The 17,810-nt window shown below is 38.3% G+C and overlaps 1 protein-coding gene across 3 annotated transcripts in view; it reads left to right on the plus strand.

Annotated features, from left to right (window-relative positions):
- EFCAB11 (EF-hand calcium binding domain 11) overlaps positions 1-17,810 on the plus strand; it is a 161,496-nt gene that overhangs the window by 14,018 nt on the left and 129,668 nt on the right. For all 3 annotated transcript variants that reach the window (XM_012498107.2, XM_003260866.4, XM_012498106.2), the window contains exons 4-5: positions 7,970-8,071; positions 8,966-9,056. In XM_012498107.2, coding sequence (XP_012353561.2) covers positions 7,970-8,071; positions 8,966-9,056 — 193 coding nt within the window. The remainder of the gene's footprint in view (positions 1-7,969; positions 8,072-8,965; positions 9,057-17,810) is intronic.

The raw sequence follows: 17,810 nt of genomic DNA on the forward strand, positions 1-17,810 counted from the left end.
TGGCTTGCATGCTTTTATTTATTAATATCTTGTCTGGCTTGTTCTAAACCAGACAGTTGACTATTAAAGGTATTATTTTTCTAAATTTAAATATCCTTTTTCTGGTCTTAGTTTCTGTCATAAAACACCTGCTGTTGTGTATGGTTTTTTATTTTGGCTCCTACGGAACAAAGATCAAGGTATAGCAGGGATGAAGGTTTTGGTTGATTTCAGATTTCAATTGGCCTCTTAGTTCTTTTCTGTAATCAGGAGACTGCATACACATTAAGGTTACCTTATTTTGAAATTATAATCATAGGAGCATTTTGTGGGATCTCCTACAGATATTCACCCATCCATGTTTATTTAATTACCCATTTAGAAAATGGTGAATATGTTTCACTATAGAGATGGGGAAGAATTAGGAGACACAGACACTGACCTAAAGACATTTAAAAATATGTATCTCATGTGGGCTGGGCGCGATGGCTCATGCCTGTAATCCCAGCACTTTGGGAGGCCGAGGAAGGTGGATCACGAGGTCAGGAGTTCAAGACCAGCCTGGCCAACATGGTGAAACACTGTCTTTGCTAAAAATACAAAAATTAGCTGGGCGTGGTGGTGGGTGCCTGTAATTGCAGCTACTCCGGAGGCTGAGGCAGGAGAATTGCTTGAACCCGGGAAGCGGCGGTTGCAGTGAGCCAAGATCCTGCCACTGCACTCCAGCCTGGGCGACAGAGCAAGACTCCATCAAAAAATGTGTGTATATCTTATGTGATTGGGAAGATGAAAGAAATATTGCCACTTCTTTTACCGCCAGATGTTACGTTACCATTATAGGCAAGAAAACCTCTTAAGAGTTCGGGAGGGCAGGACTGCCCCCTAGAGGAGGTGTGGGCCTGGAGCTGGACATGCTGAAGGATGGGTGGGATTTGAAACAGTGATGGAGCAAAGGAGAAAAGAGGCAGTAAATGAATGCAGTGCAGGTGCCAGCTGTGTGCCCCGCCTCCTGCTCCTGTTGCTGGTACTGTGCTCTCTGTGTAGAGTTCTTCAGAGACCCTCTTCTCCTGTGGTGTCCACCTCAGTGCCTGAAATCTCTTCTTCCTAGATCCCTGTTCTCTTACAAATCTCTCGCCCATCTCAGATTTGCATACCTAAATATATCAGCTATCATGCTGTTAATGCAGTCCTCCCATTAACAGAATCCACTCTCCTTGGATTTTTACCTTTTTTTTTTAACCTCTGCAACAGCAAGAAATATAGTGCATAACTATAAATGAATTGTGTCCAGCCAAGTCAGCTGACATGATGAGATCTGGGAAGGATTAAGGACCGGTGTGCATGGAAGGAAGGATGAAGCTTTAAAGTCCAGAATAAGGTATTAGGACTTTGTGCTGTTTAACACTGAGGAAGCTTTTAAGCTTTATGAGCAGGAGATGTATATAATAAAAAAGTAACAATTCCTGCCTGGGTTTGATAGAAATAAGATTTTATTGGTTCAGATTTCTCTATTCTACTGTAACTGGTTTTTTTATTTTTATTTTTTGCTTTTTTGTTGTTGTTGTTGTTGTTGTTTTGTTTTTTGAAATGGAGTTTTGCTCTTGTTGCCCAGGCTGGAGTGCAGTGGCGCAGTCTTGGCTCACTGCAACCTCTGCCTCCCGGGTTCAAGCCTGGAGGTAAACATGTGATTCTCCTGCCTTAGCCTCCCAAGTATCTGGGATTACAGGTGCGGCACCACCACGCCTGGCTAATTTTTGTATTTTTATTAGAGACAAGGTTTCACCATGTTGGCCAGGCTGGTCTTTAACTCCTGACCTCAGGTGATCTGCCTGCCTTGGCCTCCCAAAGTGCTGGGATTACAGAGGTGAGCCATCACACCTGGCCTATAACGTTTTCACTCATTTTCCCTCCAATTATATAGTAAAACTTGATTTATTCCATTAAGGTAGATTATTTTCTCTTTATTTCCCTACACATCCATAGTAAGCTGGAAGAAAATATTATCCTCTGAATTCATTTATCATAGGTGACAACTCATTATTTTTGAAGTCACTTTCACCTGCCATCCTTACAGTCTTTCTGTGCAAACACATTATATCCTTCTCCCACCCCTTCACTGTCATGGCCTCCAAAAGTCATAATTTGAATTTTGTGTCTCAAACTGGAGAAGGCATTATCTCTTTTGAAAGCCTGTTTCATCCTTTTAAACCCTAATTTTTAAGCATTTTTTTTTAACTCCTGGAAAAATCAATATGTGGCACAATGAACATGAACCCTTCCTTTCTACTAAATCTAGGACCAGGCTTACTGTCCAAATAACTTGCCATTTTTATTGTTTTCTCCTTCACTCTCTCCAGGTTTATTGCAGTTTCTAATTTGAGCTCACTGTGATAGCCAGATGCTAGACTCCTTCATTTTCAAGAGGGTTTCTCTGTGTGCACTGACCCTGAAGCTTAGAACTGTGAACCACAAAAAACTATACTTAATGGAACTTGCAAGTAAAAAATTTATATAGTTTTGTTAGACTTTTTGAATATATCTTCTCCTGTGGTGAAAGATGATTACCCTCCAAAGAAACTGCTTAAAAACAAACAAGTAGAAAAAAAATAACCTTTCTAGTCGCTCTCTCTGACATATATATATATATATGCGTATATATATACGCATATATATATGCGTATATATATATGCGTATATATATACGCATATATATATACATGCATATATATGTATATATATATATATGTATGTCACATGTATTAAGTAGTGTGGAAACTAAAAAATATGTACATGTTGGCCAGGCGCAGTGGTTCATGCCTGTAATCCCAGCACTTTATGAGGCTGAGGCGGACGGATCACAAGGTCAGGAGTTCGAGACCAGCCTGGCCAATAGGGTGAAACCCCGTCTCTACTAAAAATACAAAAATTAGCCAGGTGTGATGGCACGCACCTGTAATCCCAGCTACTCCGGAGGCTGAGGCAATAGAATCGCTTGAACCCAGGAGGTGGAGGTTGCAGTGAGCTGAGATCACGCTGTCGCACTTCAGCCTGGCGACAGAGTGAGACTCCATCTAAAATATATATATATATAAGTTACAGAACATGAAGAGAGTCCATTTTGCCAAGGATTGTTTATAAAATGGAAGGAGATGTTTTCCAGTTGTACAAAAAAATGCATGGACTCGCAGATTCAGGAAGGATTTGTAAAGATCGTTGGTCCAGTGGTCTTTAAACCATGATCCTCAGTCCTAGATCCTTTGGGAACACATTCAAAGACACTGTTGGATACGGAAGAATGGGAAGCCCACCCACTTCAAACCAAATAGTTCTGCCTTCATCTCCTCTACACATGAGGCTTTCCATTTTCATATAAAGAAGAATCTTTCCTACAGCTAAAAAAAAAATAATTTGCCAACTATTGATAGAGTCCAATGACCCAGGCAATTTCTGAATACCTTCTGCAGACATATTAATAATAAACACAGATAAACACATAGATCTGTGTGGTTCTTAATGTTGTGATGCTAATTTGTAACCACAGTAAAGTATGTTTAGGTAACTATTAGTAGTGGAACAGTGTGCACAAAAGACTCAACATTGTATTTGAAATTAGAATTTTCTGAACATATTCTTCCTCTGGAGGCGGGGTGGGAGGGGACACAGGTAATACATTTCTTATTGGGTATGAAATCTGATAGTAGAATTACTGAAAGCCTTTGTGAAGTGGTAATTTTAGGTTTGAATGTTGTGACAGCAGGTGGAGCTAGTAGTAGGAACTCTATTTCTAGGTTATTTAAAGAGCTAGATGTATACAGCTTACATTGATGTGTTTTCATTCTAGAGCTTCAGGAATAGCATGTTATTATGTATTGGCTTTGGAAAGTGATCATATTACTACAACATGAGAGCTGAGCTGAACAAAAACTCCTCTGTGCTTTAGAAAAGGGGCTTGTATTTGGATAAATGTTGCCTTAGAAGATTAAGACAATTAAGGGCATAGAAGGGAGGGGATATGTTCACACAATATATGCTTGATGAGTTTAACCCATAGAGTATGGACTTGAAGAAATAAAAGCATATGATTGTGTGGGAAAATAGTGTGAAAGAAATTGATTACACATACGGAGTAATTTGTGTTATTGGATGGCTTTTCCTTTTAAGTGGTAATAGGCATACAGTTTAAATCCACATACATTTTCTCCTAGTAAAAGCTAAAGACCATTTGTTTTTATCCTACAATATTGTGAAATAAAGACCTGAATACTTCATAGCTCCAAATACTCCTGAGTTATCTGAATCTGTAATTTAAAGGATACCACCACTCAGGTCGTTTTTTTCCTTGTGAATTACACGATGAACCATGGAATTGTGCTTTTTTCCCTTTATTGCTTCTCTAAGTCAAATGCAATGATAAGAGAAAATATTATGGATGTAGTTCTCTCTGAATTTTGTTTGGTTTCTACTATATCATGTGTTTTAAGAAATTGGAGTTTCTGAAGTGACAGTTTATTTTGCTGGCTATGTGAATAGAAAGAGACCTACTTTTTGGCATTCATTTACAGAGTTATAAGATCATTTAAAACATGGATCTTTTTTTCTTTTTTTGAGACAGAGTCTTGCTCTGTCACCCAGGCTGGAGTGCAGTGGCACAATCTCGGCTCACCGCAACCTCCACCTCCTGGGTTCAGGCAATTCTTGTGCCTCAGCCTCCTGACTAGCTGGGATTACAGGTGCATGCTGCCATACCTGGCTAATTTTTGTATTTTCAGTAGAGACAGGTTTTGCCATGTTGGCCAGGCTGGTTTCAAACTCCTGACCTCAGGTGATCTGCCTGCCTCAGCCTCCCAAATTGCTGTGATTACAGGCGTGAGCTACCGCACATGGCTAATTTTTGTATTTTTAGTAGAGACAGATTTTGTCATGTTGGCCATGCTGGCCTGGAACTCCTGACCTCAACCTCTCTGCCCACCTTGGTCTCCCAGAGTGTTAGGATTATAGGCATCAGCTACCACACCTGTTCTAAAACACACATTTTAAGCCTGGCATGGTGGCATATGCCTTTAGTTCCAGCTACTGGGGTGACTGAGGTGGGGGATAACTTGAGGCTAGGATTTTGAGGCTGTAGTGCACTGTGGCCATGCCTGTGACTAGCCTCGGCACTCCAGCCTGGGCAACAGAGCGAAAACCTGTCTCTAGGGGGAAAAAAAAAAAAACTACACACATTTTAATGCTTTTTGCTAAAAACTAGAAATAACATCTTCTTGTTTGTTATTATTCATTGAATGTTACTTACTCAGCGAACATGTAATGAATGCCTACTGTCTGCTAGGCATCATGCTAAACGTGGGATAAAATTTTGACAACACTATACGCTGCTTTCCCTCAGCATATCTCAGGCAGACATGTGGCCAAATAATTACCATAGGTCCTAATCACTTCTATGATTGCATGATGAACAAAGGGCCGTCGGGTCACAGAAAAAGGACTCAGCTGAGAGAAATCAGAGACATATTCAAACAGGAGGTGATGCCTGGGTTGCATCTGGAAGGAGATGTAAACATTCACCAGGAGAAAAAAGGAGAAAGTGCATTATTCCAGGCAGTGTGTTCTATACATGCAAAGGTGTGGAGTACGAAAGGGCGTCTTGGCTTGGGGAAGCACCAGGAAGTTGCCTAGGAAGCCTTGAGAGGTGGACTGGGGTACGTTTCTAAAGGGCCTCCTAGGACATGCCATTATCAGTGAATATATTATTCAAGAATTTCAGCTACTCTAGATGCTACTTAATTGACTAGCTTTTGGTGTTCATGAAGCTACAGTTATGGATATGATCTTGTGGGCACATGGCATGGCTAGACTTCAGTTTTAACCTCAGCTAGCAATTTGGCATTGTGTTCTCTGTCACAAAGGTGATTAGATAAGAATGGAGCTGCATCAATATGTATCCCCACAACTACGGAAAAAATGCTATATATGCTAATTTGCTACAGTACATATGATTGAGCACCTGCCAGGCACTCTGGTAGGTGAGGGAGATATGCCCTGTTGCCTAGAAGACAGCCAGTCACCTCCTGAACTTCTCCTCTTGGTTGTCTCTAGAACACTGAACACTTCACACAGCTGAATGGCAACTCTTCATCTCGCCCCAATTTTGCTCTTCCCCCAGACTTTCTCCTCTCTTTAAGTAGCTCTTCAAGCCAGAATCTACGGGATATTCTTGACATCTCCTTCTTTCTCACCCGCCACATCTAGTTCTTCATCAAGCTATGTCATTTAGATTCTAAAATATATCTGGAAACCTTCCACTCCTCTCATCCCCACTGCCAGCAACCTGGCAACCACATCTCTTGCCAGTAGGCTCCTAACTGGTCTCTCTTTTTACATTTTTGCTCCCCCACCTCAGTCCTTTTATCAAGATAATAGCCAGAAAGATATTTCAAAACTCAGATCATATAACTTCCCAATTCAAACCTTCTGTTGACTTCCTATTGCAACTTAAATAAAACCCAAATTATTTACCGTGGCCCGCAAGATCCTGTGAGTTTTGGCCCCTGCTGCCCTCCCCAACCTCATCGTGTATCACTTCTCTCTGGCTCACTTTGTTCCAACCACAGCAGCCTTTTTTCATTTTCCCACCTTGCCACCCGACGGCCTCGGCACAGGCTGTTCCTACTGCCAGCAATGCTCTTCTTCCCAACATTAGGCAGTTGGTATTGTCTCATGGTTTAGGTCTTGGCTTAAATATCTCCTCCTTGAAGGGATCTCTACTTCACCAGAGTCTACTTGACATGAGGATTCCTGTGAATCTTTTTCACAACCTCCTGTCTTTCCCCTCATTGCCCATGCCACAGTTTGCAATGAGGTGTGCGTTTGCAGTTGAACCTGTGTAATGACTGCCTTCCCCACCAGATCAGTAGCTTCCTTGGGACTGGAATCATGTGTATTCTCTTTTCCCCTCTATTTCCAGAACTTAATACAGTGCCTGGCCCACAGTAGGTCCTAAAAGGAATCATTTAAACACAGACAGAATTTTTTTTCAGTTTATAAATCTTTAAATATAAATAAAAATGTAGGAAATTAAGAAAATCATTTCTACATTTTTTTAAATGATTGGAACTATTTTAGAAAAGGTATACAGCTTAGTATTACATCACTAAAAGAAAAAATGTGCATGTGGTTATTGTATGATTGGAGGCTATTTTTAAAACAGAGTGATAATGTTTTTTTATGGAAATTCTGAGTTATAAAAATGAACCGCTCTTTTTATATATGTAGAGCTCAGTTCACTAAAATGTTTAAATTCTTGGCTTCGCTCTTTAAACTTACTACAAAGATCACATTAGAATTCATTTTAATAGACATTGTAAGCACAGTATCCAATCTCATTTTATCATGCTGGGCTCTTTTATTATGAGACTCGCAGGAAGCTGAGCCTGAGGCTGCTCCACACGTTGTGGGGTGTATCCAGGGCTGGAGATGGTGCCAGCTCTATTGTTTATGTAATATTCTCCCCACCTTTATCTGTGGTGTGCAATTGGTATTGACTTTTAAGAAACTACTTCTCTGACCCGATCTCCCAGTTGGAAAAAAACCTGCCATAGTGACATCTGGCTAGGAAAAAAGGGATCAAAGAAGCATAAGGGAAGAAAAATTATGAGACCTTGTTAAATAAGTAGTTTCATGCCTATTAGAGGGAAGAGTGTTACACTTTTTTCAAGGTCACCATTCCTTTACCCCTGGAAAAAGCTCAGTGAACCCTAAAAGTGTCTTGTTTTCACTATTGATTTCTAGTGTTGGGTCTGTTAAATGTTGGCATTTAGCAAAATGCCTTTTTCGGTCTTCAGGAAACTTTACAGATCTTGAGTAAGTACTGTTCACCAAAATTAAGATAAAATTTGATTATTGGGATTTATTACTGTTCATTTCTGTTTATTTTTTTTCTTAAAGAGGAAGACAATAATCTTTGACCAATTGTTTTTTCCCCAACTTTTAGGTATATTACTCGAGGGGTTTTTAAATATTGTCAGGAAAAAGAAGGAAGCTCAACGATATCGGAATGAAGTAAGACACATCTTCACAGCCTTTGACACGTACTGTAAGTGTCTCTAAAATGTTTTGATGTAAAAAAAATTGCTATTAAGGGATTGCGAATAGGATTATATACCCAGTAAATCAAATATATAATATGCTTGGAAGATTATATTACTGTATTCATTAGCTGTTACCTTAGGTATTGATGCACATTTTTTTCTGTGTCGTGATTTCTTGACATTTACCATAGATGAAACAGTATTTACAGTTATATAGTTGTACTAATATATTGTACCTTGATTGTCATGGGAACCGCAAAAGGACTCGCCATGGAGGATATAGGCCATGAGCCACCTATGGAGGTGTGGGAGACCGTGTGTCTTCCTCATCAACTCTTGCTCTGACGTACAGATGATTGGTGGAATTGTTTTCCCACATAGGGTGTGGCTGAGAGGGGTGGGTGGCTGTAGACCCCCTAGGCCCCACAGATCATACAAAGAATGAAAAGACTCATGGAGTCTAGGTTCAGTGTCTTGACTGCTATTATGATTTCCTTCTAAATAGTAATATTTCATGATTCTAATACCAAGCAAAGGAAAAGACATGAATTTTGAAGACTGCATTGTTTTGGCAACTCGCAAAGACTCAAAGTCTAACACCGTTGTTATAGTGCATGTCTCTATATAGTGCTATCCCTGGTACTGAGAGAATCAGCAAAATGATAGGGCCAGAAGTGACCTTCAAGATCAGCTGGGACTGCACTGAAGGAAAGTATTATTAGAATCTTAAATTATTCCGATGAGACAATCTCAGATTACCTTGTATGTGAAATCAACCATAAACTACTGCTTTTCTCCTAGTAATATATTAAAATAAGTTTTGCACAAATGTTATGGCTGAAGTAACAGTTGATAGGTCTTATCAAAGTAAGTGAATATTTTTTATTGTTTTCAAATAGATCGTGGATTTTTAACTTTGGAAGATTTCAAAAAAGCATTTAGGCAGGTGGCTCCCAAATTACCAGAAAGGACTGTTCTTGAGGTATTCAGGTAAGGCATCAAAATCCTTCTGTACACCACCTTTTGATTTACCATTTGCTTTTACATGTTTTTGACTTCATGGAAAGCACTTATTTCTGATTTTTGAGTCAGGAACATTTTTCTCTTGCAGTAATAGTGTCATGGTCCAGGAGGGAAATCTATAGTTAGCTATGAGTCCTTCCACGCCCCTGACAGTGGACTGTAAAGTTGGGGGAGCACTTGCACACCAGGCAGGTGCATACAAGCACTTATGAGTAGGGGCAGGAGAGGAACAGGAAGAATGAACTTTATCAGATACTTAGGTGTGAACCAAGGGAAAATGGAGCTTTAGTAATATTTAGCATGGATGCTGGTGTCCTCACATGGTCTGTATTTCAGACAAACACAGGTTACATGTGGTTCTTGAGTTGTCTGGAGAGAACAGCTGGAGTTGCCTGATGGTAGCCCCCTTGTTCCCTTGCTTTCAAAGCTACTGACACATGTTGCTGTTCACACATACCTGATAAAGTGGATTTAAAGATTATATTATGTGGTTCTTATGAACGAATCCTGGCAAAATGGACAAGTGGCTTAAAAGCAGTTTCTGTTAGGAAACTGCAGATTGAAGGTAATATTAATAGTGCAAACACATGCTGACGTGAGAACACAGCTGAGCTGTCTTTGACTCCCAGCATGAGCTCTTCATCAACCCTGTTAACAGGTATATTCATTAGCGTTCAGCACACCAGCGAGAGCTAGAAAACCCAGAAGAACGGAAACTCAAAAAATATAGAAATTCATTTCTCTGTCATATAAACATAGGCAAACCAGGGGTAAATGTTGACCACACAGTCGGGAAGGATCCAGATTGCCCCTTTTCTTGTTGCTCTGGCTGTATCAACACCTGGCTTCTCCCTCTTGCTTCAAGATGGTTGCTTAAGTTTCAGCAGTCAAATATTAAGTTTCAGCAGTCAAATCTGAATTCCAGCTGGTTAGGAGGAAAAGAAAGCAGAAGGTATGCACTCCTTTTCAGGATATGTATTATTTCCACTTACAACCCAGTGACCAAAACTTAGTTCCAAGGTCATGCACAGCTGCAAGGGGGAAGGGTTTTGGAAAATGCAGTCTTTGCTCTGGGCAATGATGTGCCCACGAATAGAGGTTCTGATACCAAGGAAGAGGGAGAGAGAATGGATATTGGGGGACATCTGGCAGATGTTCCCATATGGGATAAAAGTAACTTAATGAAATATGACCAGAGCCAGCCCTTCTCAATAGAAATTAGTAAATAGGTTATTTGAATGAAGATTTGCAGTCATTATCATTAACAGTGACATATATGAAATTCATTTGCTGCATCATTGACAAGCAAGCTACTGAGCAAGCTATTGAAGAAGAGCAAAGAAGTCAAAGCCAGATGCATACAAAATGCTTATGGGAAAACATTACTTAGTTGATTTTGTAAAAGCAAATCCTTTAAAATGTAGCATCTTTGTATTTTGTGATGAGATAGGTAGTGAATATCAATATACTTCTACCATACAAAAGTTGTTTTTAACAAAGGAACTAAAAATTGATATTCATTTTCTTTTTACAAAAAGACAAGTTGTCCAAATATGATGAACTTTATGTGTTAAATGGTTTTAGTAGATACTACCTTATAGAGATTTTTGAAAAATGTATTTAAATATAGTCATTCAAGATACAGGCAATGTTTTAACGATGAATGAGAAAGTAACACCTTGTTAGAAGAAAAGCTATGCTACAGGGAGAACATTTTTGAAATAGATGTTTGAAAATGTTATTTTATTTTAAAACATAATGTCACCTATTAAAATTCATAGCTGCATGTTTGGTATGTTTAAAATGGAATGTCCTGGCCAGGCACGGTGGCTTATATCTGTAATCCCCACACTTTGGGAGGCCGAGGCGGGTGGATCACCTGAAGTCAGGAATTCGAGACTAGCCTGGCCAACATGGCAAAACCCCATCTCTACTAAAAAGACAAAAATTAGCTGGGCATGGTGGCATGCGCTGTAGTCCCAGCTACTCGGGAAGCTGAGGCAAGAGAATCACTTGAACCTGGGATGCGGAGGTTGCAGTGAGCGGAGATCACACCACTGCACACCAGCCTGGGTGACAGAGTGAGACTCCATCTCAAAAATCTGCAAAGTTGTGGTGATTGTAGCACACAATTATTAAAAACAAATTCGGCCTGGTGTGGTGGTTCATGCCTGTAATCCTAGCACTTTAGGAGGCCAAGGCAGGAGGATTGCTTGAGGCCAAGAGTTCAAGACCCGCCTGGGCAACATAGACCCTGTCTCTACACAAAATACAAAAATTAGCCAGGTATGGTGGCATATACCTGTAGTCCTAGCTACTAGCTATTTGGGAGGCTGAGATGGGAGGATCTCTTGAGCCCAGAAGTTCGAGGCTGCAGTGAGCCAAAGTTGTACCCTTGCACCCCAGCCTGGGCAACAGAGCAAGACCCTATCTCTTAAAAAAAAACATATGTATTTATATGTCCATCTTTCTATGGGTTAGCGTATATCTTGAAAATGTATTAAAGCTATTGAATTATATATATAATTATATATTGAATTATATATGTAATATATAATTATGATTGGAATTATATATATTAATGTATATAATTGTATATATGTGATATATAATTATAGATATTTAAGCATATATAATATGTAATATATAATTAATTATATATGTAATCTATAATATAATTATTTAATTGCATTTGTTTAATTATATATGCAATATGTAATTATATAATTGATATAATTGTATATAATTAGTTATATATAACAAAATTATATATTATTAATAATTGTATATATGATTATATATGATTAACATATATAAACATATATAATTATATATATAATTCAATAGCAAGATATCAGGAAAGATGGGCTTTACTAACTGAATTTTAGTTGGCATCAACAACAAAATAATAATTTAAGAAAACAAAACAAATTTTCAAATTCCTAAACCTTTGCATTATCAAAGGATGGAGTCAGTGGCATGATGACCTTTTCCCATTTAGATCTATATATTTTCATGAGGTACCTATACTATCCATTAAAACCAAGTATCAAAACAAATTGAATTTTAAATTGCTCACTTATAAAATATTAAGCCAAGATTTTCAGAAATAATAAAGTATATTAATGTACATTGTTCTTGTTAAGTATTAATAATTTCTAGTGACATCAGAAAGTTATTTGCCATTAATAAATAAAATATTTTTATCTTTAATTCTTTAGAAATTTCTATACTTTAACCAAGTACATAGTATATTAATATAATAACACATGTGCTCGTCTATAAATAAGTATATTCATGTTGTGGAGTATATGCCCACAAATCTTGTACTTCCTAGGGTTGTGAGACCAAAACAGTTTGGAAACCACTGCAACATACAGCCAAAGAAGATACTTTGTTGATTGAATATGGGCTTTTTAAACTCTCAATTGTATTTTTATCACAATCCCAAAATTAGACTAAATAATGAATAACATGGTCGAGCGTGGTGGATTGCGCCTGTAATCCCAGCACTTTGGAAGACCGAGGCAGGCGGATCACCTGAGGTCAGGAGTTCGAGACCAGCCTGGCCAACATGGCAAAACTCCATCTATACTAAAAACTACGAGAATTAGCCAGGCGTGGTGGTGGGCGCCTATAATCCCAGCTACTCAGGAGGCTGAGGCAGTAGAATCACTTGAACCCGGGAGGTCGAAGTTACAGTGAGCTGAGATTGTGCCACTGTACTTCAGCCTGGGCAACAAGAGTGAGACTCTGTCTAAAATAAATAAATAAATAAATAAAAAGAATAACACATATTAAGGGAAGTTGTGAACTGGAAAAATATTTCCTGTTTGTGTAAATTGAAGTAGGCCAAAGAAACAGAGATGTCTAACATATCACACATATCCTTATTTCAGTCATGCAAACAATTTTCAATAATAAAAACATCAGCTGCTGAGGCTGTTAGCGATGCAAAATTATTTAATGTTTCCAAGGTTAGACGTTCACTTTTTGAGACGCTTGAGTAGCTTTTCACTTAATTGATCAGCATGTATGGGTTTCATTACCCAGGTCCGCAGTTCACTACACAGGTCCAGAAAAAAAGCTGATCTCTGAAAAGCACTAGAAGAAGGCAGCTAGAGAAGGAGAATTCTAATTAGGCCGGGGTCCTCTGTGGCTTGAATGACTGAATAATAATTGAAATTCAGTGACTGCCAGATTCTTCCCAAAGAAATTTCTAGAGATCAAGAGTAGGCTCTTTCGGAAGTACTTGCCCGTATTACACTTTAATTTTACAAACCAAACAACAGCAATTCAACCAACCAAACAACAAAAACGATCCAAAGAAAGAGACTTGGACATAGGCATCAAGGAATCATTTCACTTTATAATTTAATAGAACACTGGTGTATCATTCATTCATTCTGAAAGTGTTTGAGAACTAAATGTAAAATAATTTTGTAAGGTTTGTGAATTGTTGCCTAGGTATTCTGGTGATGTTTACTTTAGTGATTTTATCATTAATGAAAGCAATGTGTTCTTTTAGAAAACATATTATTAGGGTTCATAACATTCACATTCTGTTGTGCAATCATAATCTCCTGTTTTGTTTTAGTCATAGCTCTATAGTTGAATGAATTCAAAGCTCACCTCCAGGCCTTTTGCTATGGTTTCTGCTCAGCTGAAGTTTATCCTCAAGTAGGGGTCATAAGAATTATATTCCCCACTGTCTTTCATGTTCAAAAATGCTTATCTGGGTCATTGTATTTGAATAAAAATATGTAATGGATTGAATGCTAACATTTTTGAGTCACATTCTTTTTCTTTGAGAACATTGGTTATGCCTATTTTGGAAGTCCTTTTAAGTTTTTTGCTAATTTTTATTTTAATTGCTTGCTTTGTTCTTAGTATATTACCATGCTCTTAGTGTATTTTCAACAATATCTATTCTCCTTTGTGCTGCATCCAGTTTGGCATTTTTCTTTTTCTGTTTTGGTTTTACTTTTCTCTTACATTTCTTTCTTGAGCTATTCTGCTGATGTCTCATATCCTTTTGTATTTTGCTGTATCTTGTTATTTTGTAGTAGCTCCCCTATCTACTTTCAGCTCTTGTTTTATAGAGGTGTTTGTTTTATTAGGGAAAACAGTGATTTTTTCAGATTTTATTTTTAAATGAGTGATTGCTTGGGGAAAGCTAATTATAACTTTTTCCGCATAAATTAATGAAAGCAAGTTTTCTACCAAGAGAAAAGTTGTGAGGAACAAATTACTTTCATAAACCAAGGGATCTCTCATATACAAAATTCAAAATTGCTACTCATTTATTATGTCCAAAGATATTATAAAATCTTTAATATTTGGATTTCAAAATTTGAGACTTTTTTCAGTATTTGAAACTTAAAACTTTCATGTGGGTGTGGTGGCTCATGCCTGTAATCCAACACTTTGGGAGGCCGAGACAGGTGGATCACTTGAGACCAGCCTGGCCAACATGGTGAAACCCCGTCTCTACTAAAAATAAAAAAAATTAGCCCAGCATGGTGGTGCACACCTGTAATCCTGGCTACTCGGGAGGCTGAGGCACAAGAATTGCTTGAACTTTGGAGGTGGAGGTTGCAGTGAGCCGAGATCACGCCACTGCACTCCAACCTGGGCGACGGAGTAAGACTCTGTCTCAAAAAAAAACTTGTCTCTACTGAAAATACAAAAATTAGCTGGGTGTGGTAGCACGTGCCTGTAGACCCAGCTACCCGGGAGGCTGAGGCAGGAGAATCGCTTGAACCCAGGAGGCGGAGGTTGCAGTGAGCCCAGACTGCGCCATTGCACTTCAGCCTGGGTGACAGAGCAAGACTCCATCTCAAAAAAAAAAAAAAAGAAACATAACTTTGTATTCCTCTTAGAGCTGGTAGTCACAATTTGTGTATTTGTGTACTATATCAAAGATGATGTTTCATTATTAGTCAGAATTTCTACCCACTAAAAATGGCAGAAGTTCATGAGACATAAGAGCTGTTTGTACAACAGTACTGTTTGTACTATAGAATTAGTGTTAGATAATAGGCTGTTTTGAGCAATTAAAAGTTAAGTAGGAAACATCTTTCCTCTTTAACACTAATAAAACTTACTGAAAATTTTGTGGCGCTATCTTTTGTTTTTAATGTTCAGGAATCTTCAGTGACTCTAAGGGGTAAAGTTAAAACTCTTTAACCTGGCTTTCCAACATCTGGTCTCTTTTCCAACATCTGGTCCCCTTTTCAAACTCATCTTTCATCAGTCCCAAATTCCTGTGTTTCCCTTGGCATGGTACTTGTTCCTTTGATTATGTGATGTGCATTTATACTTCATTCTGTTTGCAGTGCCTTTCCCTACTCTTACCTGTCCAGATTTAAACCATCTTTAAAGGTCCTCCTCAATAAAGCCTTTCTTTCTCTACATTGTACAGTCTTCTTTCCTTAAATGTTGATAGTATTTATTGTTATGTATTTTTTCATTCACTTACTTGATAAATGAAAACACAGTGTTTATGATTATCCCCACAAATTAGTACAAGTTCTTCGAGTTTATGGACTTATATCTGTAATTGCCACTGTCCTTGGCATGTTGCCTTTTGCATTATAGTTAACAAATAATCATTGGTCCATTGCCACTTATTCCAAATACCCTGTGACAGTAAAATTCTGTTTTCTTCGTGGTTTAATTTATTTCTCATAAACTAGGAAAGAGTCCTTTAAAATGCAGTCAGGAGCTTCATAGCCACATGTGGCTCTGCTTTCCATTTTTCTCTGTCTACATGTGATTTTCATGAATTAATCTCTGGTGGTCTCTTTTTGCTTTATTTTGGAGGCGTTTTTGGTTCATGATTTAGCTTCGCTGTCATCAGGAAGCTGGCTTAATGTTCTTTCTTGACTTTGCCTGCCATCAACACCCCGTGGTATTTCTGGCTGGCATTTTTCTCTGCATGGATATGTTTACTTCTCCATGCCTAGGAGCCTTCTCCATCTCATTGTAAGCACTGCTATTTGTGCATTCCCACCACCTGTCAGTTGGCAAAAAGCCCTGGGAAGCTGCTTTTGCTTCCCAGTCATGAGATGAAATGTGAATGTGCATAAGGTCCATGCCCTGACCCAGCATCCAAGATCCTGAGTGCACAGGCAGATTGCCACATGCTGATGTAAAGTGGCAATATCGAGGCACCAAATGCTCCCGTCATGACCGGAGACATTTAAAGTTATATCCTGATATTTTTGGTGTAAGAATCCCTTTCTTCATATTACACAAGGGAAGGTCAAAGGACATAGGACATCTAACTCTCCTTTTTTGAATATTAGAAATTGGGTGAAAATGAGAATGTCATTGCTTGTTGAATAAGATATTTTCAAAATCAGAGTATTAGTGGGGGCTGGGGCTTAGGAATGCAATTGTAAAAGGGAGTGATGGATATTCTCTTGGCAGAAAAATTATATAGATGTTATATCACAGCCATTATAGAGGTAAGGACTGTCACCAGCTTGGGTGAAACAAACTAATAGGCTCTTCTGTTACGCCGATTGGAAGAGTCTTGAGAGCTGAGGGCCTAAAGGAAAGTGATTTCAGAGAGCATTTTTGTTTTCAAGTCATTTGCGTCTCTTTTGAAATGTTATTTCTCACTATAGTTTTTAGCTTCCTACAATTCCTTTCTGCCAGCAGCCAACTTGTTGAGTATCATTTTCCTGGTCCATCTCTAACAAGAGAAAATTTCCCAGTCATTATTTTGTGCTTCAGAATGATTCTGTGTATAATCATGCAACTTCAGTAAGATCACAGTTATTAAAATTAGTACCTAATTTAGTGACTATGACTATTGGTCTTTGAGTATCTGCCTGCTTCCGGGTATAGAAACATCCATAAAAACACCTAGAAATCGTATTTCATTCTTTCTAGCCATACATAGATAACAGTCATCAGCTTTACCTTCTGTGTGAGTGGCATGACCGAAGAAGTAGACTTCTTGAGGTCCAATTTTTATTTCATGAAATTTTGTGTCTTCTCTGCAATGGAAATGCTTCAGTTTTTATTTCAATGGTTTTGTTTCAAAATTATATTGTCAGAGATTCCCTTTTCTGATTGTCCTCTTGCACAGGCTTACAAGATGGGCAGTATGAATGTGTGTAAGCTTTTCAAGCTGACCTCAGAATTTCCTCCCTGAGGGACTTCTAGGGACTTTCACATGTGATATATTGAATAAAACTGTACTTTAAAAATTCAGCTATAGAAATAATTATATTCTAGTCATTTTAAGGAAATACCAGTTTTTCAGAGGATTCTTAATTGATTTTGATTGTCTTTTTTACCAGTATGAACTTTAGAAATGGAGGAATTGAAACTCAGAAACTGGACCAGGAAGCAAGTAGAGAAGATGACTTTGTTACATAGATTTTCAAATAGATTATGTTGCTTTGGTTTCTTCATTTAAGCTAACTTATGAAGGATATATTATTAGATTGGAAGGAATATTTAGTCTCTTCACATTTAGGAAGCTCAGATTTTGAAGTCCTCTCTTAATGTTAAACCCATCCGGATACAAATTCTATTCATCCTTCAAGGCCCAGCTGTTAAGATATTTCTTATCTTGAAAGCCGGCCCTACCCTGCCACCTTGCAACCCCCAAAAAGGAAATTGTCTTCACCTTCTGCTTTAAACTCCTAATCTTTCATAAATATCTTTCTTCTTCATGCTTTTTCATAGTTGTTTGTACCCATG

Source organism: Nomascus leucogenys, chromosome 22a, assembly GCF_006542625.1.
Source record: "Nomascus leucogenys isolate Asia chromosome 22a, Asia_NLE_v1, whole genome shotgun sequence".
Classification (NCBI taxonomy): domain Eukaryota; kingdom Metazoa; phylum Chordata; class Mammalia; order Primates; family Hylobatidae; genus Nomascus; species Nomascus leucogenys.